The following is a 22,016-nucleotide window of genomic DNA, read 5'->3' on the forward strand; positions in this document are numbered from 1 at the left end:
GTGTGGCTTGCGCCATAACCTAAACGTGCGTCTATCTGTCACCACCTGGTCGAGACTAGACACGATGGGCTCACCGCAGTCCATCCGCATGACGATGATTGTGAAAAATCTGTACTGTAATTAGCTCGTGCGGTGCCACGGATGATGTGCAGGGATAGCATCGCCCACCCATACCAACCCCATATGCATCTGTGTTTCAGTGCATTGTTTCAGCGGGTGTGGTTGAGCATTCCCATACAATGATTCGGAACGTCCGGCTAAGCTCGTTCCAAAGCTGGCAGCCTCGGGTCTGTCATGTCGCGGAGATCACACGTAAAGTAGAAGATGATTCAAACACGATCTGTAGTTCCCACATCCCACGGCGTCCATCTAGCGGCGGCTCAGGGACCAAGGTCAGACAGCTTTCGCAATTCATCGCGCACACTTACGGAACGATAGCAGGTCTCGAATGCTCTATGTCGCGTACGCCAACAGAACCTGCGTCGAGCACATGCTAACGACGAGGAAGTTTACCGATTGGGCCTCCATGCAATGCGAAGGATAGGCGCTGGGCGTGAGGCATCCCACCCGCCCAGGGAGGGCAGGGGTAGCGTGTGACGCTGTCGATCCACACTGTGACCGGATGAGCCCACAATTTGGACCTTGTGTGGATCGTTCCATCGTGGAAAGAACTCGATCACATTCGACGCTTCCGAAGACACTCCTCGGGGCACGAGGCCGATCCGATCACACCAACGTCACGAAGGTGTTGCCACAGTAAAGACACCGTCGTACAGCTTCCAGCAAGTCCGCGACCAGCCAACTATCCCGAACCTCGACGGGGAGCCAGCGCGGGTCAGTCATTTGCGAGGGCGGGAGGAATGCCTTGCGATGGCAGCCAATGCAAGTTCGGACGACAGGCGTAGCAAGAACAAATGACGTTATGGAACATCTCGCTAGATGGATAAATATGTGTGAGCCGGTTGCAAATGCATAGCATTGGGAATCTCACACCAAACATGGCCGTTGGGACATGCTGCCGTTGATATATCCTCGATAGTAATCCGAGTATGGCATGCCGGGCAAAGGTCACTCAAACCTTGTTGGTCAGAACATGCTTCGTGAGGTACGACAGTCCTGATCAATCTTTTGAGGTCTTCAGCTTGTTGGACAAGAGTTGTAGGCATAGATGGAAGCGTGGAATTCCAAGTAAGTTTGAGCAAGAAGGGGACATCCGCAGCTGATGTAAAAATGAGAATATACTTCCTCAAAACCTGCAAGACAAGCATACCGGTCACCAGCCTGAATATGCCTCTCATATGTCGGATCAGCGCGTGAAGAACATGACACCATATCCTAGAGACTATGTGACTGCAGGCAGTTGCGAGGCTCTGAGTCGACAGCTGCTCGGCTAGGACCGTCTAAAGGAACCATCAGTAGAGTATGATGAAAGAACTGTTGTCATACCTTGCAAAATTCTCCCAGAACTAACAGCGCGCGTTGCCTGAAGAGAGAATCCCACCCGAAGAGATGTGTTGACAGACTTTTCATGAACTCGTTGCGGATATCGGCCGATAATTCCCCCTCATAGTCCGCAACTTCAAATTGCACTACGTCACCTGGAGACGTGGAATCCAGTACACGGATGATATCAGGCAATATCCGTGACAGCTTCTTGCTCTCGCGCAGATGCAAGAAGTCGGGACGGAGTAAGGCTACGGGCGTCTGTCCCGTGTCTGTGTAGATTAGTCGGTGGCAGTCTTGTAGGTGGTGGGATTGTTACGTACAAGCCTTCGAACTTCGGATACGGTGTTGGATATACCCAACGAGTTCGTCATCTCCCGGCTCCTCCTGTAGATGAGCTACAACCAACATACTGACGTGTTTCGCGTCATGTTTGTAACTGAAGTCCGCCGGTTGACATATCCTTCATTCGGAGATTAGAGTACGTATGTGACAGATGAAGTTCGAGGAGCTTACTCGTGCAGCCAAACGTAAGTTCCACGATAATCATAGGATGCGAAGCCGTGAATACGGTTCACGTCCTTCCACGACAAGGTTTCGGCCTCTACTTCTGAACATGCGAGACGACATGCGCGGGACATCTCCGTACTCGTACATGTGGTTTTGCTTGATGGAGGGACATCGGTAGGTTCAGTCGACAGGGAGTAAATGACGTGGAATGATCCTTCAGTGAGAGAAACAACGAGGATATCGTCGCTGGGGACATAGGTGACTCCAGAAGGAGGGCACAGTGTGGAGGAACTGACGGCCAGGCTCGTGGTATGGAGCGGGATTGCTCGGCCACCCGACCAGATTTCATCGGAGTTAACATGCGAATAGAGATGAACGAATCCGGCTGTGAAAAATACCAGAACGGGCTCAAGAGATACCGACTGCATGAGTCGTCAAAGCAGCGCGTCTATGAAATGTCCGCTCACATTGCTTCCCACGTCGACCCAGTGCATACCGGTGATACCTCGACCATTGCTATCGGATGGTCTGATATCCAGGACCTCGAACGTTGCTTGCAATTCGTAAATCGGGAAGAATCCCGCGGCAGCGGGTATGGGCCGGACATCCTGGACAACCTTGACGAGAACAATGGAACCATCACCCACGCCGCATGCCACGAAGGCTTCGCCTAGATGTCATATAGATGTATTCAGCTGCAAGCATGCGGGTCTGCCAGTCGCGTACATTTGAGACTCTCAGACAGTCTCCACGAAGACCAGGCGACGTGAGTCAGCCATCTGTCACTCAGTGTAATGTTGGCCACCGGACGGGATTCATAAGTGCCGTCAACGTTGACACTCAGCCTGCGCACCGTCAAGCAGTCAGTCACCACCATCAATGTTGTGTAGTGAGCCAATCATCACCGTATAAAGCTCACAGAACCCGCTCTATTGCCCACTGCAAGGAGTGAGCCGTCTATTTGCGGCGCAGGTGAAAGACCAAAATCGGCTTGAGAGGACCACTCGATACCTGTTGGATCTCAGTCACACGGTGAAATGATAGCGCAGCATACATACAGGTCGATTGCACCTGCAGAACATGCACTAGACTAAGTTTGTCATTCTCTGCATATCTTGCACGCATTTCAGCAGTTATGTCCAAAAGCTGCTCGGCGAATCGCAGGTTAAACATATGTCCATTATTAAAAACAGACCTGCCTGGGTCCATTCTCCTATGAGCCTGTTTTTCACAGGTCCCCATATGGCTAGCTCCATATTAGAGTTAAGCACAGCCAGAAGACATCTACGTGTCTGTCAGAATGCTTGTATTGGTTCCACAAAAGACACGGAAATCTTTACCCAGCATCAGCAGTGACATTACTTGGAGAGGCTGCAACTCTTCTCAGCACCGGATCAATGGATCCCAGAGAGACCGCTGCAAAGTCTATGCGAGAATGAATTTTCCGTGAGCCCATGAAGGTCTCGGTACTATTACATGTAACAAGTTACCTTGGCAATCGACGGGCCATTGATGCGTACAGCCCCCCCTCTGAGAGATCACGGTCTTGCGCCATCGGAAGAGCCTGGAGCCCCCTTGTCCGTTCCGCGCGTCCGGAGTCTGTCGTATGGCAGATGTCAGCGTGCCTAAGCTTATGCCCATCTCGGGACTCTGTACGAAATGACATCAGGGGCGGCCGCTAGGCATAAGTCTAGAAGAGTGAGGACCATTATATATAGTGCATTTCGGGTTTGCAATAGAAGCTGGCCGTCGTCGGACCATTGTACGCAGCTCAGGGATGGTATAGCCGAGATCCCTGTAAGGCTCAGAGAGCTCAGAACGAGTACACGCGCCATTAGCTATCAGCGCAAAGATTTTAGCCCAACTGTTTGTATAATCTGGACGCCGAGGATGAGAGTTAGAATGATTTTGTTGCGACTTATCTGCGTTTTTGGGCGCTGAATAATACGTACTTGATACGCTCGCTCGAAACAGCGGAGAACGTCCCGGCTACCCCGCGATCCCCCCGCGATTGCTCAGCGTCCGGACGAAAGTGCTATGTTGGCGCAGCTCATGATATCACGCTGGTAGCAGATAGCGGGTAACTAGTACTTGGAGCAGGGACCGAGGTGTTTCCAAGTCGATCATCGCGCCGGATCCCACGCCACACACGCGTCTCGCACCAACCGCCAACTTGGGCCTTACCTGACAATACGCCGCGTTGCATTCAGCCTCTTCCTCCGGGACAGGCCTCCAGCAACAACCATTCTCCATGACTGTCCGATGTCTGCTCCCACTCCGACCTGATCGCTGTAGCTGATGCGCGTTTCACGTAGGATCTCACGTACTGCTACCTGCATATGACCCAGCACGACCTAGAGATTCTGGACACCATCGGCACTCCGGATTACCTCAAAGGCGAGCTTTCTGATGACGGTGCGGGTTTCCATGTGCTGTTTCGCCGGGCCCTGATCGCAAGCGGCAGACGTGGATGTCCCCTCCCACATGGTGCCTCCAAATCCCGAGGATTCGGACGGTGCGTATATGCGCCATCTAGCCGTGGTAATCGCGTCGCTCAGCGGCACACCATAATAGTTCTCCCTTCCCAGGTGCACCCATCGTACCCTTACGGCAATCCGTTAAACATAAAACATCCGGCTGCTAGGCCACGGCGGCCGTATGATCCTTCATCGCGAGCACTATTTGAGGACATGGGGTACTCAGGTGGTGGCGTCAACGGTTCGCTGCGCTGGAAAGATCTCGCACTAGACACACTGTTCCCTGTGGATGAGGCGCGGGAAGAAGCCGAGAAGGCAGCACAGGCACGTAAGATGGCGAGCGGCGCCACTGCTAATCATCCGCCTCCTCAGCCGCCGCCGATCCAGGCGGCACAGATGGTTGATGATGGTGAGGACGAGGAAGAAAACGATGAGAATGAGAATGATGAGAATGATGAGGATATAGACGACGAGAATGAGGGCGGCTCAAGCGCTGAGGAAGATGACGCATGAATGTTCAATGTACCTCCCAATTGGAGACCCGCCCCACGACAGATGGTTATGTAACATATTAATTGTGCGCAGTGACAGTAGCTACCAGAGCATCGCCGACGTCCTCCTGCAATAAGTCGCGCACGTCGCCTTCCTGTTCAACCGCCCATTCATATGCCTCAAGGAGCAATGTATCCGTCAAGGGAATGAAGTGTGCACCGAAAACGCGAATGATATTGCTGACTCGCGATATAGCAATGCGCGTCGCGCCGTCAATCTCCTGACGAGCGGCAGTGTCAATGGCTGTTTGTGTGTCAGATGAGCCACTCACATCATTCCGGTTCGAATATACCGCTTCTCCGTCGAATGCATCTCCCTCTTGTTGGCTCTGGCTCATATGCTTGCTAACCCATATGTAGCCATTAAGGCCGAGGATGAGGTCTACACCACACGGCAGTGAGATGAAGTGGGACTTCAGCCGCCGAATCAAAGCCGGAGGTACTGTGACCAACTGCCCGTTACGAAGCTGACATGATGAGGTTCATGCGTCCATCAACGACTGAGACGTCGGGAGACATGCGTGCGAGAAAAAGCATACCTTGCCGTATCGCAGCGAGCGGGTATGCAAAGACATGGCACCGTCGGCGAAGAAAGCTTGCACCTCTGCAACCAAGAGGTCACCGTCCTCGAAAAACGTACGCATTTGCAACTCGTCGCTCTCCAGTTTGCGGCGCTTATCGGACGTAAGTAATGTACATGATCTTGGCTTCATTTGCCGGCTTACCTGTACCCCTCCTGGCAAATTGACAGATGACAACATCAGAACTGCGTCTTGCCTTGAGTTCGCATCCACCTTCCATCGACGAGGCTGGACCTAAGGTAACAACACTACATGACGCGGAGATAACCCGTCGAAGTGGACCCACACTCACTTCTGTTATTCGCCCCACTACCAAATCACCGACCTCCGGGTTGTACCTGAATTAACGTCTCAAGGTCACGCATCGACCCACAGATGTCTTACTCACCTGCTCCGGACTGCGCGTACCGTGACTAATTTGTTCACGCGCTCAATGGTGCCTGCCACAGAAGCAATAACTTCTTCATTATCTACATATGTTCCATGGCCTCTAGCTCGGACAACATTAGGGGTCTCTCCAATACGGGTATACGATAGGCTCACCGCATGAATGCTTGAGAAGACGTGATGGGCTCGCCGGGGCAAGTCAGTCGTTGATAACCGCGTTCGAAGTCGTCCTCCCCAAGGTCTACATCCATGTCATCCACCACGTCCGGATGATGTCGCGGGAATATGGCATCTTGCGGTGGTTGTGCAAAGGAGGCGAACGCAATCATGCTGAAGCGTTCAAGTCACCCAATGCGCGTGCATCAAACAGGGCGATCGAGTTGTAAAGGTTCGCGGGCGGCGGCGGGCCGGCGAGTTCGGCAGAGAACCCTAATTTCGGAACAACTAGAGCAAATAACCTCTGGTCAGAATTGGTCTCAATACTGTCACTCAAGGTTCAAGCGCCCACGCTCGGCTTGAACATCTCTCCGCCACCACAATGTGCACACACTGACCAAAATATGCTCGGGGAATAGCCGTCATGCCGCATAATAGCCGCTTGTTCATTGGCAAAAGCCCAGGCGCTCCGTGGTAGATCGCGGTGCTCTGCATTGCTGTCCCTGGTTGCAACACAAGGTCAGGTACATCCCAGGACCTACCAGATGAGAAACAGCTTCGTAAATCTAGCCCTGGACCCTCGGCGATTGCGATCTCGATGTAACGATGTAAATCTACGATACATCCGTGCGCGCCCGAAGTGGCCCACATGTAGCACGACTGCGGCTACCCCGAAGTTCTGATTCTTCTCCCATCGGGCCCTTCTAGGCATCTAGGGACCAACCTCCAGTCTAGTTATCCATGTGTAACCAAGAAGAACATTCGGTTCTTTCTGCATGACAATGCAGTTCATTTTTGCCGTCTAAGGTATGGTGTCATTGTCCGGTCGCGCCAGCAACTGCCTGCCTCTTGTTCACTATTCGGGTTGGACTGCTCAGCGCTGGAAGTCGACGCCAGCATCTCACTTTGCACTCAGGCTCTGACGCTCGGCTGTCTCTGGCTGTCTCATGTAGCTCGTTCCACGACTTCGGGAGTTTGACAGTTTCAAACAGCGTTATTTCTGCGGTGTCGACTCGGTCCCGTATTTTGGCGTCCATCAGAATAATCGAGATTAAGCAGACGATCCGAAGGTGTCTGCCAGAGGTATGTGATCGCTTTCGCCAACCCAGGCGAGATCAGCATTGTCTACACACGGGTAAAAGTAGCATGGTGCGAGCATGCTGTTACGTTGTGCTTTGCCGTAATACTCACGCCGGCAAGATCGGACACCACGAGTTGCATTCACCATTTGCAAAAACAGTCCGATACAATTCTGGTACTGTGTACTAAACAACGCGTCATTGCCAACACGGCATATTTTGGGTGTCCTAAAGACATATTGAAACTAGATAGGTCCGCGACTGCGAAGATTGTCTAGTGTCCGCACATTGAACGATTGTCCTGATTAAGCAAGAAGCACAAGTGCTCTGCCGGAGCCAAAGGAGAATGTCAGTCGTGAACTTCGGGTGGGCAAGACGCTGAACCGGCCTACTTACTTTGATCACTTGTAAGCGAGGAAATAAGCGGATAACGCGGCTAGATCATTCGTGCCGGCATCAGCATAACCCTGTCTCCGCGAACCGTTGAACTTGAGGACAATCGCGGTACCACACCATGGCTTTGCGGCGGCACCGGACGTGATGCGGTGAATGGCGCGGTTGACAGGCGAGCCACGTTGAAGAGCTTTGGGACAGTACCAAATGTGCAGTGGGAAACGCAGCGGTTCGCCGTTGAGACCCTGTGTGAGAATGATGGTATTCGGAGTGCCTTCTTTGAAGTAGTCGTGCACGAGCGGCAACGGGCATATTCCCTGGGAAGCCGTGCCTTGCGGGCGGCATGGCACGGTAATCATTCGAGAGCGATCTAGTGCCAGATTCAAGTTAGCGATTAAGCGCGTAACGGTAACCAGCCATGACATATGGACCTTCTTCGGGTGCGAACAAGATGGCCATGACGGAAATGAGGCCTTGCTGCGCGGAGGGTGGCGTGGAGATCGAATGGGCTTGGCTGGGGTCTATCGATACACATTCAAGACGATGGCGTGGCCAATCCTACAGTAAATTGTGTCAGTAGAGTACTAAGGTATTTGAGAAGACACCGCCACATACGCTCTGAAGATGTTCAGGTGAGCAGTACCAAGCCCTTTGGCATCGACTGCACCACATATTTGTGGATTGGCGGCATACGAGGCAGGAACGGCACGAGAGAGACTGCGCAGACATTGCAGCTAAGTAGAGAGGAAATACGGATGGCAGGGCGGGTGTGCGCTGTGCGGCGGCGGAGGGTCGTCATGCTGTGAGCTCCTTTTATGACGCTCCGGTGGAGGTGGGAGGCCCGTCTGTCGAATTTTTCACAAGAAAGTATATGGCCCATCAACGCAATTTTCAAGGCGTGATCAGGGTACGATGAACGAGAAGTAACGGTGACTCACGCAGACCCAGATCGGAAACGGGAGAGCATGGTACGTAAAACATGATACCAGGCACAAATTTGGGTGCGCGAATAACCGTGAGCTGGAACAATCGAGTTGGACATGGCTTAGCTTAGTATGGCATCCCATCATAGTCCCACTCTGTATCCAAGAGTGGCCATCTGGTTCCGCGCAACTAGTGAATTTCCATTCAGGTCCGACAATTGATGACAAGAGGAGGACCCGCATGCAACTCCATGAGTTCATGTGCAGAGGAGCATATGTAGTCACGTCAACTACGCTTTGCCGAGGGTTCGCAGCCTGTGATAATAAATGAATAATGGACAAGCGCAGATAGGCTTTCCACACGCAGGTCAACTAGACGCGACACATTCGTCAGACACACAGCGCGCCCGAGATGTTCGCGCAAGATCACATCGTAGGAAGCATTCGCCGAGTACCGAGCAAATGGTCGTTCTCATGTAAGTCAGTAGCCATCCCAGGCATGTCATGTCGTCGCTGGCAAGCGGACTCTGAGACTCCCTCCGCCCTCAGCCTGAAACTTGAACAGCACCAGGCGTCTCCAATCTCTTGTCACACCTGTCACATTATTTCCCGGGGACTCCCCGTACTGGCCGGCATGTCGCCGGGCACGGCCCGTGACCGTCGCGCAACGCGTAAACAGGCGCTACTGCTTCTTCTAAGTCCACTGCCTCGACCGCCCCGCCATAATGTCCGACGATGAGATGAACATTGATGACGGTATGTTTTTCGTATGGGCTTCCATTCATCCACTGAGGAAACATCCTTCAGCCGGTAATAGTGGCGTTGTGAGGCGCAAGGGCAGAGGCTTCCAGAGCGCTGCTGGTGAGTTCTATCTTTTCCACATGATAAATGGAACTCAATCCTAAACGAATAACGTCTACTTTGACAGGTGCAAATGAAAGTGCAGTGACCTCGGAGCAGACATTCGACCGTGTGGAATCCTCGCAAGCGTTAGAGACACGGGCTGCGCGCTGTATGTGATTCGTATGCAGCATGCGTGAGAGCACAGCGTTTAAGCTAACATTCCCATGCCACGTTCCTAGCCGTCGAGGGATGGATTGTAATGGTGGCGAACGTCCATGAAGAGGCAACCGAGGAGGACGTTATGGACAAGTTCGCCGAGTATGGAGAGATCAAGAACCTCCACCTGAACCTTGACAGAAGGACAGGTTATGTGAAGGTGCGTTTAACCTTTGTGCTCTTCAAACCCTGATGACTCATGCTCCGAGTTCACGTCAGGGATACGCGTTGGTGGAATACGAAACAATGGCAGATGCGCAGGCTGCCATTGATGGCGCGTCTGGCACCAGCCTCCTGGAGCAGAGCCTGCAGTGTGACTACGCATTTGTCAGGCCCCCTCCCACCGGACCAAGAGGTGGCCGAGGTCGTGGAGGTCGCGGGCGCAGCGCGAGTCCGTCGCGTCGGCGGGAGCGAGAGTAAAAAAGCATTTGGTAGAACAGTCCCGTTCCCACTGGTGTTCTCGTTGAATGACCCCTTGCTCATGCGTCATGTCTCGTTTGTTTCTGCTTCTTTCGCATCCATAATCGCGCACCTGTATGTCGTAGCTGTATATTGAAGTCCCACTTTGCCGAGCGAGAAACGCGGCGGGCCACTAGCCTTTTACGGACGACGCGCCTCGCGGCCACTTCGCACGGTCGCGTCTTTTGTGTCTCAAGCCATATCCTGGCCTCCCTCTATCTCTTTACTCTGTCGTTATACCAGCAAATACACGTGTCATTATGCCTAGGGCTGCGGCCGCATCTGATAGCGACAGCGAGAGAGCCACGAAGTCCAACAGAAAGAGCGTCAGTGCCACGAAAGCATTTAGGACGAAGAAGCCGGAGGAAGATGTTGAGGTGAACGAGGGGTCTGAAGGTGAGGAGGAAGGAGAAGAAGAGGAATATGAGATTGAGAAAATCTTGGATGCAAAGCTTGGGACTTTCGATGGTGTACGTTCAATGCATCTCCCCGGGTTCGGCTTAGTACTAACATGTGGCGCACAAATGTAGGGCAGGATGGGCTATCTCGTGAAATGGAAGGGGTATAGTGAGGAGAATAATAGCTGGGTTGACGAGAAGGATGCAGAGTAAGTCTCCCTTCATCTGCGTCTGCATGCAGCCTCACGCGTTCATCGCGCCAGGAACGCCCAAGTTCTCATTGACGACTACTGGAGGAACCACAAACAAAAGAAGTTCGCGCGAAAGTCAGCTGGGACAGCTAGCAAGGCATCCACGGCCAAACCCCGCAAGTCGTCGACTCTTAGAGAAGAAAGCTCAGAGGTTGAGGATACACGACCAAAGAAGCGTGGAAGGCCATCCAAGGCCAAGCCTATGGAAAAGGAAGAAGACCAAGATGAAGATGTCGAGAAGCAGGTACCTAAAAGGGCCAGGAAGAGTACAGGTAACAAGTCCGCCAAGGCTGCTTCCCCCATGGACTTGGATGAGGATGAGGATGTCCCCGTATTCCGTGACATGAAGACCTGGAAGAATTCCGCCACCTGGGAGCACATTGTTGATTCCATCGACACTGTTGAGCGCGATGCTGAGGGCCAGCTCCTAGTTTACTTCACTTTGTGAGTGCTACACATCATGACAACGTAGCTCAAGCGAATTGGACGCACATTGCAGAAAGAATAACCAAGGTCGTGCGAGGGAAAGCTCCACCTTATGCAAGGAGAAAATGCCACGAAAGGCAAGTAGAAGATGCTCTGAACTCCTGTCACATACGTGCTGACTGGAGTTGTGTAGTTACTTGACTTTTACGAGAGAAACCTCCGTTGGAGGACGAGCGACGAGATGGAGTAAACTCGTGTCATGGCTCGAAATTTTCGCTCTTCGCATTACCAATGCGTTGCTAACCTTGCCCCGCTCTGCGACATTTTCTTATAACTGTTCATGTATGGAGTACGAATTGCGTTTTGCCTGGGTTTTATTCTCACCGAGGTTCCGGCCGAAGTGCCCGGTCACGCCTGTGTCAGTTCAAAAGTGACACAAGAATACCTCACGATACTGACAAGATCCGAGTGTAATTCTAAGCAGGAGAGTGAAATAGGCACAGCTGCCGTCCTTCTGACAGATCCGCGATTATGCACGTCGATTGCGAGCGTGTCCTCGGAAGCTTAAATAAGGTGTATCTGAGTGAGCAGGGTGGTTGCAAGTGGTGGGTTGAACAGCTAGCGCTAGACATCACAGGTTGAATTGTAAGACACACTTCCCGTCATAGTATTGAGCTTTGTGGACGAGACACCAAACTTAACTCCACTTTTCGGGAGCATTAATTTTGTGGAACCGTTGTGCCTACTCACTGCCTTTTGTTGTTCGTTAGTGTCATTACATCCGCAAAAGCATGTGTCCAGGTACGAGAGCTTGCGAGTAATTAGTCTATTTCCCGATAGTATCATTATGCTGACGGTCTACCGTGATGCCCGTGCGCGCATATGAACTTCCCCGCGTCCATCAGGAGAACTATGCAGTATCTTAATAGGAATCAGACTTATTGCGCCAAGGGCAAGATGCAACACAATCAGTTGTACTCAGGATCAACCACACGATATCGATGTGATGCTAGAAGGTTACTACTTCGTCATATTGCCCAAATAACGCATAGCTCCGTGTTCTTGGAAGAGCGAAATGATCGGCGTAATCAAGAATGCATTGCCGTACATGGAGCGTGACACCACAAGACGAAGGGACTCCATACTATCAGCATAGGAAAAACATGACCGCCTGAACCAAGACAATAAATGACGATTTCAAATAGGATGTAGAAAAGGGAATGTGATGTAATGGAACAATCCGTTAGAGCTCTTCGCGGTTCAAAGAGTCTGCATGGCTTTGTACCACGACTTCCTCCGCAAGGCTGCGCGCAACGTTATCAGGGTCTGAGGGCGCGCGCGTTGCATCAGGGGGGGAAATGGATTGGCCATCTTGGTCCGCTGCACGATTCAAGGCCTCCACGACCTCTTCCTTGCTCCGCCCGATGACGACGGGTGGGACGTTGATATCTGCGGGTGATTGAACCTTCTCCTTGTCTTCAATTGGTAAAATCGAGACCGTCTTGTCGGTAGCCATGCTAGCCTCCGTTTGCTGGCTGTTTTCGCCCAGCACACGCTCGCCGTTGCGTTTGACGCGGCGAAGGCGCGTCTCGAAGCCAATCACAACATCCTGGACCTCGGATTGTATGTCGCTAATCTCTTGCAAGACAGGATTGGCCGGTGCGGCATGATCAGAGCCGTTCTGCATCGCGTGCGCCGCGTTGGTGAAATTGTCACTTCCTGCAGAACACAACCGTCAGAAACAATGAAAACAACCCCTGAGCAGAAGAGTTGCGGGATCGGCCAAATAGCGCCATTTGATCAAGCAGAAAAGACAACAAACTTACTCCTCAGGAGATCGTGGTAGCGTTGCCAGTCCTGATACGTAACGTCGTCCAAATATGCATAGTCCATTCCAATATCAGTCTGGGCCTGGTCGGCAAGGTCTCTGACGGGCTGTGTAACCTTGCGAACCTGTAGAACGTTTAGGAGAGGTTAGAATAGAGAGCGGATGTAGTAATGCAAGCCGACTGACTTCTGTGAGTTCCTTGTCAAGTATGGGCATGTACCACCCGTTGACGACAGCCTCGGTCTGACCCAGTCGGTCCGTGAACTTTTCTTCCACCTTGTCTGCAACCCGCTCCCACATAGCACGCTTCTCCTGTTCAGTCCTTCCTTCGCTGCTGAGCGTCTGCAGATATTTCTCAGCACCCCGTAGGAACTTCTCCGCCTCCTCAACTAGCCCCTCTATCTCCGCACGGATTTCAGGGGAGTCTTTCAGTTCCGCGGCCGCTGTTTTCCTCGACGCGACCAGCGCCCGACGGAGCGCCTTCTTATTGGTCTCGATTAATGCAGCAAGCTCCGCCTCCCATTTGTCATGACGCGCCATAATGTCCGCACGCCTATCTGCTGTTTGAGCATCGCGTATGCGCTGCCGTTCGGCCTTCTCCTCCTCGGACTCGGCTTTCACTGATACTGATGGGGCTGACGTGAGCTCCGCGCTCGGGGAGCTCGTCTCCGAAAGCACATCCAGAAGCCCGAGCTCCGCATAGAATTCGTCCAAATCGATGTCCGCGTTCTCCGACATTTGGGAGAGCGCGACACTAGGAGCGGTGGCCGATGTCACGGCTGATGCGACTTGATCGACAGCTGACGAGACGCCCGCCGCCAAGACAGAACTTGCATATGCTACTGAAGCAGATACGGAGGCTGAGGCATGAGTAATGGCAGTTGATGCAGAAGACAGCAATTCCCCCGCAGTCGGTGATGTGATGGACGAGCCGCCGGAGAAGGTTTTAGCTGTGGGTTGTGACACAATCTCGGCGAGGGACGATGCGACAAAGGACGCGTGAGGTATAGCGTCCTCGCTAAACGAAGATGCTGCATATGATAGGGAGGAGACAGGCACAGATGCCGCACTGTAGATGGGCGAGACGGCAGCTTCGAGTGAACTTGATAATCCCGAGGCGGCAGCAGACTCTTTGGCTTGATGGATCGAGAGCGATGTCGGGGATACTGCGCCAGTAGGGGACAGGAGAGACTCTGATGCTGATATAACGTCCGAAATGACCGAAAGAGCTGTGGTCTCAACTATGTCGGAAGCGAGCAGCGTCGTAGACGGAGCTGGTGTCTGTGCGGAATTCAGTGAGGATGCGACAGATGCTGCCTCCCCAGTGGCTTCAAACACCAGCGACGTGATAGAGTCTCGAACGTCGACAGCGGCCGGAGTTTTTGGTCCACCGCTACTAAGCTCCTTCACGCGTTCCCAGATCGTCCGCACGTGAGGGTCTACGAACTGCCGCCGCCGGTCTGCCAGTATGGCGACGACCTGTGCAAGGAACAATTTGATCTGCTCCAAGACTGGGCGGGCATATGGCGCGGCACGCTGGTACCCGTAGTATGTTTTGTGTGCCGCAAGCACGACATAAGGACGTGCCTTCTGCTGCCACTGACGCAAGTTGTATACCGTCTGCTCGACATAGGGACTTACCTGGCGCACAGCGGGGCCCACCCAGCGCTCATACTCCTGGATGGCATGCGTGCGATATGGCACGATATGAGCGTCAAGCCGCCGGACCTGGGGGACTGCATGTTTCCTCCAGAGGGGAACAACGCGCTTCTTCCATTGAGGGACCACACGAGTGTGCCACTCGCGCGCCGTACGTTGAATAATCGGTTTCGCGATGTTGACTGTGCGCTCCGTGTAAGGCTTGGCTCTCTCCACGTATGGGGCGATCGATGGGTGCGCCAAGACATATTGGATGGGCGGTAGAATGTACGGGCCAATGACCAGGCGGCGGTACTCAGAAAGACCGCGACAAACGTGCGACTCCAAGTGCTCGTCTTGAGGGCATACGGTGAGCGTGTGATACGAGAACCACAGTAGGAAGATACGGAAACACAGTAGGAAGATTCGGGACAGCAGGCCACGGAAAGTGAATCCCCTAGAAGATTTCTAGCGCAAACAATGAGAAGCACAAAATGGTGGCGATTATAATTGCAGCAAACCTTTGTTCCGCTTTTCTGCTTAGCCCTTTTCTTAAATCGGGTGTTCTTCTCTAAAGGTGTGCCCTGCTCAATGGAATGAGTAAGCACTGGAGAGGCAATCGAGACGATGTGAACCCAGTCTGCCAGACGGGCATAGAATCATGGCCATGCTGAATCTAATGAAGAGGTCTCATTGCCAGACGTCGTAAAAAGAATTGCGCCTTAAGGTTAGCTTAGCGGGCATGGAAAAGGCACGTCTCGCTTCAGTAGAGAATCTATAGCCAGCCTTGATCGGGTGGCATGGGTAGCCTTTTCATTCACTTCCAGTCTATTGTACATCAAGAATAGTCACCAATTTCTCCAGCGCTAGCGGGAAATTGTTGGCAAATTCGCGTCCTTAGGATACGGACGAGTATTGCGTGCGGTTACGCCCGCATACGCGGTGCGACGTGTTCCGCATCGGAGAGAAGGTAACGAGGCACCCATGCCAGCCGCAAGTCCCTGTCATGCGCGCTGTCCTGATGTCCACTATGCGGACGCAACACTTCAGCCGCCCAGACATGACGTCCACACTGAGGTACCTCAATAACAGCTAGCTAGCCAGAGCGTCCGCTTTATTTGGCCCAGATTTTAAGAGTCCCAGAGTCACGCCAGCGAAGCTCTGCTCGTGTGACTCTACACAATGGACCGTCAGCCGTGGGACCACTGCTTTCCGCCTCTAATTCGCGTGGCATTCAAAATGAACGGTAGTATGTCACAGAATATATCTGAAGGCAGTCGAGCAGCAAAAAGGTGAACACATACCGCTTCCTGTGCAGTCACTGGTTGACTATCAAAATTGACGTCGCCTTTGGCAGCTCCATTTCCAGGAGTGGCGAGCCCATCTGGAGGTTCTATTACATTGGAATAAGCGGTCCCCTTCACGCGTGGGATCGGCTGCGTCGAGTGAGTGCGCGAAGTTGGCGCAGGAGGCACAGGAGCTCGTCTGGTGACGACCATCTGGACAGCAACCCTAGATAGATAGATATGGTTAAGTTTTTTTTTGCTTGAGTGCGTGCGTAACGACCAGCGCAGGACAAGATCAGGTAGTGGGTTTAGAGAGAAAGGGCCATATAGAAAGCTGAGTAGGAACGGTTGATACGAGCACCAACCGCAACGCGCCACTGACGTGGGACACGGGCTTCACGTGATGGACGCGACATATACCGTGATCGTGAGCGCCCACGACTCTAATAGCTCTAAGTGTCTTCAGTCGACATCACTCTGTACGGTGCGCATATACCCATTCCTCCGGAATTCTGAAAGCCGTACTCTGCTACGTTCTTGCTGCCATAGGGTATGTAATGTACTAGCTGGAGAGGTAGGGGACATCCTGATCTCATCACTATACCTTTATCACATCTGTCACAGTCTTAAACGTGGTACATATCTGTGAACCACATATCATGTTCCGCGTCGCGCGTAACGTGTTCATTGCCTAAAATCCGCTCCCACTCACGAAAATGGAACACAAGTCTCGAAAGCTGCTCACAACTTATTCGCATCGCCGAACGCGTGTCAAGAACACCACATCCGAAATCCCAAAATCATCTCCGCTGCAAGCCGTTCCCAGTGACACAGAGGAAATTACACTCGAGGAGATGGCCCACAGAATGAAGAAAAGGTCTCGTCAGACGGCTTTGTCTGACACAACTCTCAGCCGATCCTTGGCCGTCCGGGATAGCTCAAAGCCGTGCAAGAAAGCAAAGCTCTCTTCCTTAGTAAATTCAGATGATACGCTTTCCTCAAACGCAGCCGGGTTCTCTTACATTTCTACTCAGTCTCTTGCCAGTGGTCAATTCTGCACTCCCAAGCCTGCTGTATGCTCTGACCAGCCCGTGTTATCCGCTGCTGACTCTCAGGAGCGAGCCCTAGAACCCGCTGGATTTTCCCCTCTACCTGTTGCCCACCATTTTCTCTCCCGTACTAGCTCTCGTAACCTCAAAGAAAATAGTAATCGTGGCCTTGCTTCGCCTTTCACCAGTCGTCCCAACTCTCGTGCTGGCTCTCCTATGGGTCTTGTCAAGAGTAAGACCAAAGGAAATGGACGGCGTCCTTCTCATCAGAAGTCTCGTACACTGTCTACATCTCGGCTCTCCCCTGTCACTCGCCAGGTGCAAGATAAAGCCACTGAAGCCAAACCCGATGTCATTACTGCGTCTACAAATGTACTCTCTAGCTCATTCAAATCGGGGAAACAATACCCGGTCTCGCAGGCAACTGGTGCGGTCAAGTCGAATATGCATATCCGCACAGGTTCTATTCCTACTATGGCTGCTTCCGCTTCTGACACCTGGCTTGTTTTACCTGAAACCTTTGGTCGCTCAGCACAGCTGGACGGATATTCGGAGCATGCATCTTTCTTCACTGACGCTCCCACCCAAGTCTCCACCCCGCCCAGAATGCGTCGTGCAACGACGGGCGCTGTGCGCATGCAAGCTGGTAGCCTTGAGGCTGATATGTCTGACTCGTCAGCCTCGAAGGGCGCCAAGCTCGATACAGACGCGCATATGCAAGATGCCTCTCCGTCGCGACCATCAGTAGGCGCATTCGTTGGACGACCACCTCCACGTCGGCGGCGCCGGACCATCAATCATCCCTCTACCGATGGCCTTTTCTCATCTGTCCTTGACTTCTCGACCTCAGCTGAAGACAAGCGTCCCTCTTCAGCTCTAGGCGTTCCGATAGGACAATCTGCAAATCAACAACATATGCTGCATGCTGGCTCTGCGTTATCGCTGTCTTCCAATTTCTCTGGACTCGACCTGGGACTTGCTTCTGCTTTTGCGTCGATTTCGAGCCCGCCGTCGGCTTCCTCTACGCTGTACCAGTCTCCATCCGCCCCTGCTCCGAAACTCGACCATGGACTAGGCTACATACACGTTTCCGAAAGTCGCGCCTCATCGTCTGATCCCGACGTGCACATGCATGACACAGACGGTGAAGAGTTGAGAGACCTTTTCTCTACTATGGGGTTGGACGGTATGTACTTGGTCCTTCTCCGCGAATCCGTGCCAACTTCCACTATCTGCAAAGTATATCGCCGTATATTCTCACTAACTTCATGCGCTTGCCCTCGACAGAGGATGAAGAGCAGAAACGGACGGCATCGTCCATACTTGCCAATGCCTCGGGTGTCACGTCCCACTCTCGCTTACGCTCGGATTCTTCGAAGACAATATCACAGAGTACAAGGAGCAAGGAGCACATACACAGCCGCAAGCGAGGCGACACCATCAGAGCATCCGACTCCTCGCGTCTGCCAAATCTGCCTGGAGGAAGTACTACTGATTTGAATAGTCAAGCAAATGTTGCCGTCAGCAGTACACGGACGGCGAGAACACGCTCCGGGACGGTCACTCTAGCCAACTTCGCTGCCTCAACCTCCGCATCCCGCATGGTCGCAGAGCGTACGCGAGCTGAGATTGTGCTGGCTTCGCCTCTGCACACCCACAAGCACAAACGCGGAGGATGGCCGGCGATCAGGACGACCTTCAATGACAAGCCGCTCCGTATTGCTTCAGACGAAGATTCAGACGACGAGCTGCTTCTGAAGGCAGGAACTAGATTTGGTTAGACTCGCAGCGGTTGTTGAGTGTCTTCGTTCGAGCATGGCGCTCGTTTTTCGTGATACAAATACTAGTTCTCTAAAGCAGCCCTTCACTTAGGCCTACAACTCGCATGGGTTTTCATGTATTTATATGGTTCGCCGCTCTGCTGTCCCGTAGCTGTTTTGCACATTCGCGTAGTATATCTTGGACCCTTGATGACAACCAATAATTCTCGTAGTCTTCTACGACGCAATTCATACCCTACTAAGCCATCGCCTCGTTAACGAGACGGTAGTACATCATTGTCGCAAATGATGGCGGTAGGCGCGGGGACGCGCGCCGCGTGATCGCGTTTACCATAACTGCATTCCTTTGCATCTACCACCACCACGGTTACATGGACCCCCAACCACCCACAACTAGCTCTCAAACTGAGCATGCCAGTAAAGGCGGCCAGTCGTCTCCAGATGTGAACGCAAATGCCGCAACGCGTCGTCCAAGCAGTATATACGCCTTGCAGGTGCAGGCTTTCCTTGATGCTGCTGAAGCAGTAGACGTAGATGCCGATGTCGTGGAAGACCTTCTCGAAGGCTTTGTTGGTGATATCCACAGCGACAGCAACGACGACACCGACGTGGTAGATGTAGGACCAGCATACTATGGCGGCGAGAACGAAGACGAGAATGCTTCAGAATGGGAAGGACTACTGCGCGAAGGTGAGTCACTAAAACAAGGCGCGGTAGGCTATGCGACGAGGGTCGACATAGAATTTGATGACTAATTACTTGCGAATGATATCCTTTCTAAATGGCGTTGTTGACTGGGACTTGTGTAGCCCAGTCTGCATGGACTAAAGAACAGATCAAGGGCATGAAGATGCTGCTGAAGGAATCAGGTCAGTGCACATTCACTGACATCTCATTCATTGGTCAAAACAATAATCATATTGCAACCGCTGGATCTTTCTCAAAGGAATGTCCGCTTTCATCAACAAGTACATCGTGACAGAAGCCGCTCCCATTCCCAAGCTGCTTTACGCATTCGGCATATGCCTCGTGAGATTCACGCATGTGACAAAAGCTGCACGCCCTAAGACTGATTTTAACTACAGTGTCCGGAGCTGAGACAGAAACGCCCGAAGACATTGATGTACTTCTTGAGAGTAGCTTTGTCACGCGAGTGAGTTGTAGCGGACATGTTCAATCTCCTCCCGTTAACCTCGTTATGTTGTGAAGGCTGCAGTTGCGGGAACGGCTACAACATCTGAATGACATCGACGATGCTGTCGCCCTTATTCAGAGCCGCAGACGAATTCTTCTTCTGACAGGCGCAGGTATAAGTACGTCACTGTTCCTGTATATGTATAGCATCCGTCTAGGTCGTGATGGGTGATGGGCATAGGTGTTTCATGCGGAATACCTGACTTTCGGTCCCGCAATGGGCTGTATGCAAGTCTCCAACAGAGCGGGGACTATGATCTAGACGACCCACAGCAAATGTGAGTCCATAGGTCCATCCCGTCAAACCCTTAGTAATCAGACCCGTAGGTTCGATATAACTTACTTCCGCGAGAATCCTGCAAGTGAGGCGTAATCGAATGTCTACTTAACATGCCGCGCTGACATTCAGATATTCCTTCCACAGTTTTTTAGTAGGTTATTGCCACAAGAAACTTATCCTTTGCTGATTGCGTCGTATACGACAACAGTTCGTTTGCCAGGCGAGTCTCCTCTTATCTGGCTGGTCACTCTATACTGAAATTATTTTCAGCAAAATATACCCATCAAATTTTATACCCTCACCTTGTCATCGCTTCATCAAGGCTATAGAAGATAGAGGAAAGGTAAGTTACCTGGCTGGGAAATGCCTATCTTATCTGCACTAACCGGCTTCGTTCAGTTGCTCAGAGTACGCGTTGAAATCCTCTGACGTCTGCTATCGGCGAGTGACACAACTTCGGCCAGAACTACACACAGAATATCGACACATTGGAAACATTAGCGGGCGTTAAGCGCGTGCTTCAATGTCACGGAAGCTTTGCGACAGCATCCTGTCTTAATTGCAAAGTCCGTGTCCCGGGAATCGCGATAGAAGACGATATCCTCAACCACAGGGTCCCGCTCTGTAAAATATGTAGCGCGGACATAGAGGCTTCCGTGACTGCGCCGAGCAAGTCGTTACCTAAGAAGCAGGGCAAAAGCTCCGGATGGAACAGCAACGAGTCGGATGAACCGGACGTACCCTTATATCCGCCATGGGTCATGAAGGTGAAGACTTAGCTATGTACTGCTATTGAGATTGGTATATGCTGAATGTTTGCGAATACGCTGAGGCAGCCCGATATTACTTTCTTTGGTGAGAAACTCAGCGACGAGTTCGACCGGTCATTGCTGGCAGATCGTCAAGAGATAGATCTACTGATTGTCATCGGGACCTCGCTGAAAGTTTCTCCTGTCTCGGATATCATTGGTAGGTTCTGACAGCGTTGCCGTAGGCCAGCAGCTGATGGTATTCCAGCACATCTGCCACACTCCGTACCGCAGGTGAGTTTACGTCGGAAGAACATAGGCAGATGCACTCAACACACCTGCAGATCCTGATCAACAAGACGCCAGTAAAACACATCAATCCTGACGTAAAGCTTTCCCCCATATTCTTTCGTGACATATGAGCCAAGCCATCCCCAGATTATCATGCTGGGAAATGCGGACGATATTGTGCTCCATCTGTGTAGAAAGCTCGGGTGGGACCTGCCTGCCTACATCGGTAACGGTACAAGCCTTGCCGTGCCGAACCCCGAAACTGGCGTCCTGAAGAAGCGACGATCGTCGGATTTCGAGGGGCCGGAGCCACAGCGGGTTGGAAACAGGTAAGCTCTACGGGAGTAAGTACGATGCTGCTGTTGGCCTGACATCCGGTGCCAGTCATGTGTGGCTATTCGAAGGTGCCGAGGGGGGGAAATGGGTAGAGGAGCTGGCTCAGAAGACACAGGTCGTCGAAGAAGCTCCTGAGGAGTCATACAGCTCCGAGGCAGACGACCCATCGTACGTGTCGGGCCCTAAGAGGCAACGGAAATCCAAGAAAGCACGCACGCAGTAAGGACCCACTCGTGGACGTCATCGTCGCAACCGCAGGCGGAAAGCGTTCTTCGATGCGCGCGACTGCGGATCAAGGTAGTCATCATAAAACCCGACGATAAATTCTTCTGCTTTGAACCCGAACCTGTTGTAGAGGAGCTGCGGTGTCATCAGGTTATAGGTCGTGTCATGATGGACAGTATTGACTTACCATGGCAGGATTATTGATTGAGACATGTAGGGTGATATCTTTGTTTGGATTTAGCGTAATCAGGTGGTAGAGCATTGAT

At 52.3% G+C, this 22,016-nt stretch overlaps 9 protein-coding genes across 9 annotated transcripts; 5 read left to right on the forward strand and 4 right to left on the reverse strand.

The window, feature by feature from the left end:
* Window positions 1-726: 726 nt before the first annotated feature.
* On the reverse strand, window positions 727-3,788 carry POSPLADRAFT_1137627 (hypothetical protein; the record flags this gene model as incomplete). Its single annotated transcript, XM_024484809.1, has 13 exons — window positions 727-935; window positions 992-1,219; window positions 1,271-1,385; window positions 1,447-1,715; window positions 1,767-1,906; window positions 1,960-2,360; window positions 2,433-2,623; window positions 2,680-2,792; window positions 2,859-2,973; window positions 3,125-3,237; window positions 3,294-3,378; window positions 3,444-3,603; window positions 3,660-3,788. 13 exons carry the CDS (start codon window positions 3,786-3,788, stop codon window positions 727-729), a joined length of 2,268 nt encoding a protein of 755 aa, XP_024340935.1.
* A 504-nt stretch (window positions 3,789-4,292) lies between these two features.
* POSPLADRAFT_1138508 (hypothetical protein) lies at window positions 4,293-4,943 on the forward strand (the record flags this gene model as incomplete). Its single annotated transcript, XM_024484914.1, has 3 exons — window positions 4,293-4,368; window positions 4,418-4,468; window positions 4,528-4,943. 3 exons carry the CDS (start codon window positions 4,293-4,295, stop codon window positions 4,941-4,943), a joined length of 543 nt encoding a protein of 180 aa, XP_024340936.1.
* Window positions 4,944-5,001: 58 nt separating this feature from the next.
* POSPLADRAFT_1138309 (hypothetical protein) lies at window positions 5,002-6,278 on the reverse strand (the record flags this gene model as incomplete). The annotated part of the gene is made up of 7 exons (XM_024484890.1): window positions 5,002-5,202; window positions 5,254-5,448; window positions 5,521-5,655; window positions 5,707-5,796; window positions 5,855-5,900; window positions 5,951-6,052; window positions 6,106-6,278. The coding sequence occupies 7 exons, from the start codon at window positions 6,276-6,278 to the stop codon at window positions 5,002-5,004; spliced, it is 942 nt and encodes a 313-aa protein (XP_024340937.1).
* Window positions 6,279-7,585: 1,307 nt separating this feature from the next.
* POSPLADRAFT_1045259 (hypothetical protein) lies at window positions 7,586-8,306 on the reverse strand (the record flags this gene model as incomplete). The annotated part of the gene is made up of 3 exons (XM_024478719.1): window positions 7,586-7,947; window positions 8,009-8,135; window positions 8,193-8,306. 3 exons carry the CDS (start codon window positions 8,304-8,306, stop codon window positions 7,586-7,588), a joined length of 603 nt encoding a protein of 200 aa, XP_024340938.1.
* A 904-nt stretch (window positions 8,307-9,210) lies between these two features.
* Window positions 9,211-10,150, forward strand: POSPLADRAFT_1039310 (hypothetical protein). Its single transcript, XM_024477525.1, has 5 exons — window positions 9,211-9,256; window positions 9,308-9,361; window positions 9,429-9,512; window positions 9,583-9,719; window positions 9,779-10,150. The coding sequence occupies exons 1-5, from the start codon at window positions 9,226-9,228 to the stop codon at window positions 9,977-9,979; spliced, it is 507 nt and encodes a 168-aa protein (XP_024340939.1). The 5' UTR covers window positions 9,211-9,225; the 3' UTR covers window positions 9,980-10,150.
* A 128-nt stretch (window positions 10,151-10,278) lies between these two features.
* Window positions 10,279-11,474, forward strand: POSPLADRAFT_1073772 (hypothetical protein; the record flags this gene model as incomplete). The annotated part of the gene is made up of 5 exons (XM_024482638.1): window positions 10,279-10,488; window positions 10,549-10,625; window positions 10,680-11,111; window positions 11,167-11,230; window positions 11,287-11,474. 5 exons carry the CDS (start codon window positions 10,279-10,281, stop codon window positions 11,341-11,343), a joined length of 840 nt encoding a protein of 279 aa, XP_024340940.1. The 3' UTR covers window positions 11,344-11,474.
* Window positions 11,475-12,336: 862 nt separating this feature from the next.
* On the reverse strand, window positions 12,337-16,058 carry POSPLADRAFT_1054760 (hypothetical protein; the record flags this gene model as incomplete). Its single annotated transcript, XM_024480557.1, has 5 exons — window positions 12,337-12,812; window positions 12,920-13,046; window positions 13,108-15,027; window positions 15,081-15,143; window positions 15,864-16,058. The coding sequence occupies 5 exons, from the start codon at window positions 16,056-16,058 to the stop codon at window positions 12,337-12,339; spliced, it is 2,781 nt and encodes a 926-aa protein (XP_024340941.1).
* A 503-nt stretch (window positions 16,059-16,561) lies between these two features.
* Window positions 16,562-18,675, forward strand: POSPLADRAFT_1054761 (hypothetical protein; the record flags this gene model as incomplete). The annotated part of the gene is made up of 2 exons (XM_024480558.1): window positions 16,562-18,080; window positions 18,182-18,675. 2 exons carry the CDS (start codon window positions 16,562-16,564, stop codon window positions 18,673-18,675), a joined length of 2,013 nt encoding a protein of 670 aa, XP_024340942.1.
* Window positions 18,676-19,046: 371 nt separating this feature from the next.
* POSPLADRAFT_1065467 (hypothetical protein) lies at window positions 19,047-22,010 on the forward strand (the record flags this gene model as incomplete). Its single annotated transcript, XM_024481949.1, has 14 exons — window positions 19,047-19,365; window positions 19,485-19,544; window positions 19,622-19,704; window positions 19,761-19,828; window positions 19,885-19,988; window positions 20,051-20,147; window positions 20,197-20,238; window positions 20,420-20,492; window positions 20,614-20,916; window positions 20,986-21,118; window positions 21,167-21,192; window positions 21,243-21,284; window positions 21,337-21,518; window positions 21,574-22,010. 14 exons carry the CDS (start codon window positions 19,047-19,049, stop codon window positions 21,746-21,748), a joined length of 1,707 nt encoding a protein of 568 aa, XP_024340943.1. The 3' UTR covers window positions 21,749-22,010.
* Window positions 22,011-22,016: the final 6 nt, after the last annotated feature.

The sequence above is a fragment of the Postia placenta genome, assembly GCF_002117355.1.
Source record: "Postia placenta MAD-698-R-SB12 unplaced genomic scaffold POSPLAscaffold_4, whole genome shotgun sequence".
NCBI lineage: Eukaryota > Fungi > Basidiomycota > Agaricomycetes > Polyporales > Adustoporiaceae > Rhodonia > Rhodonia placenta.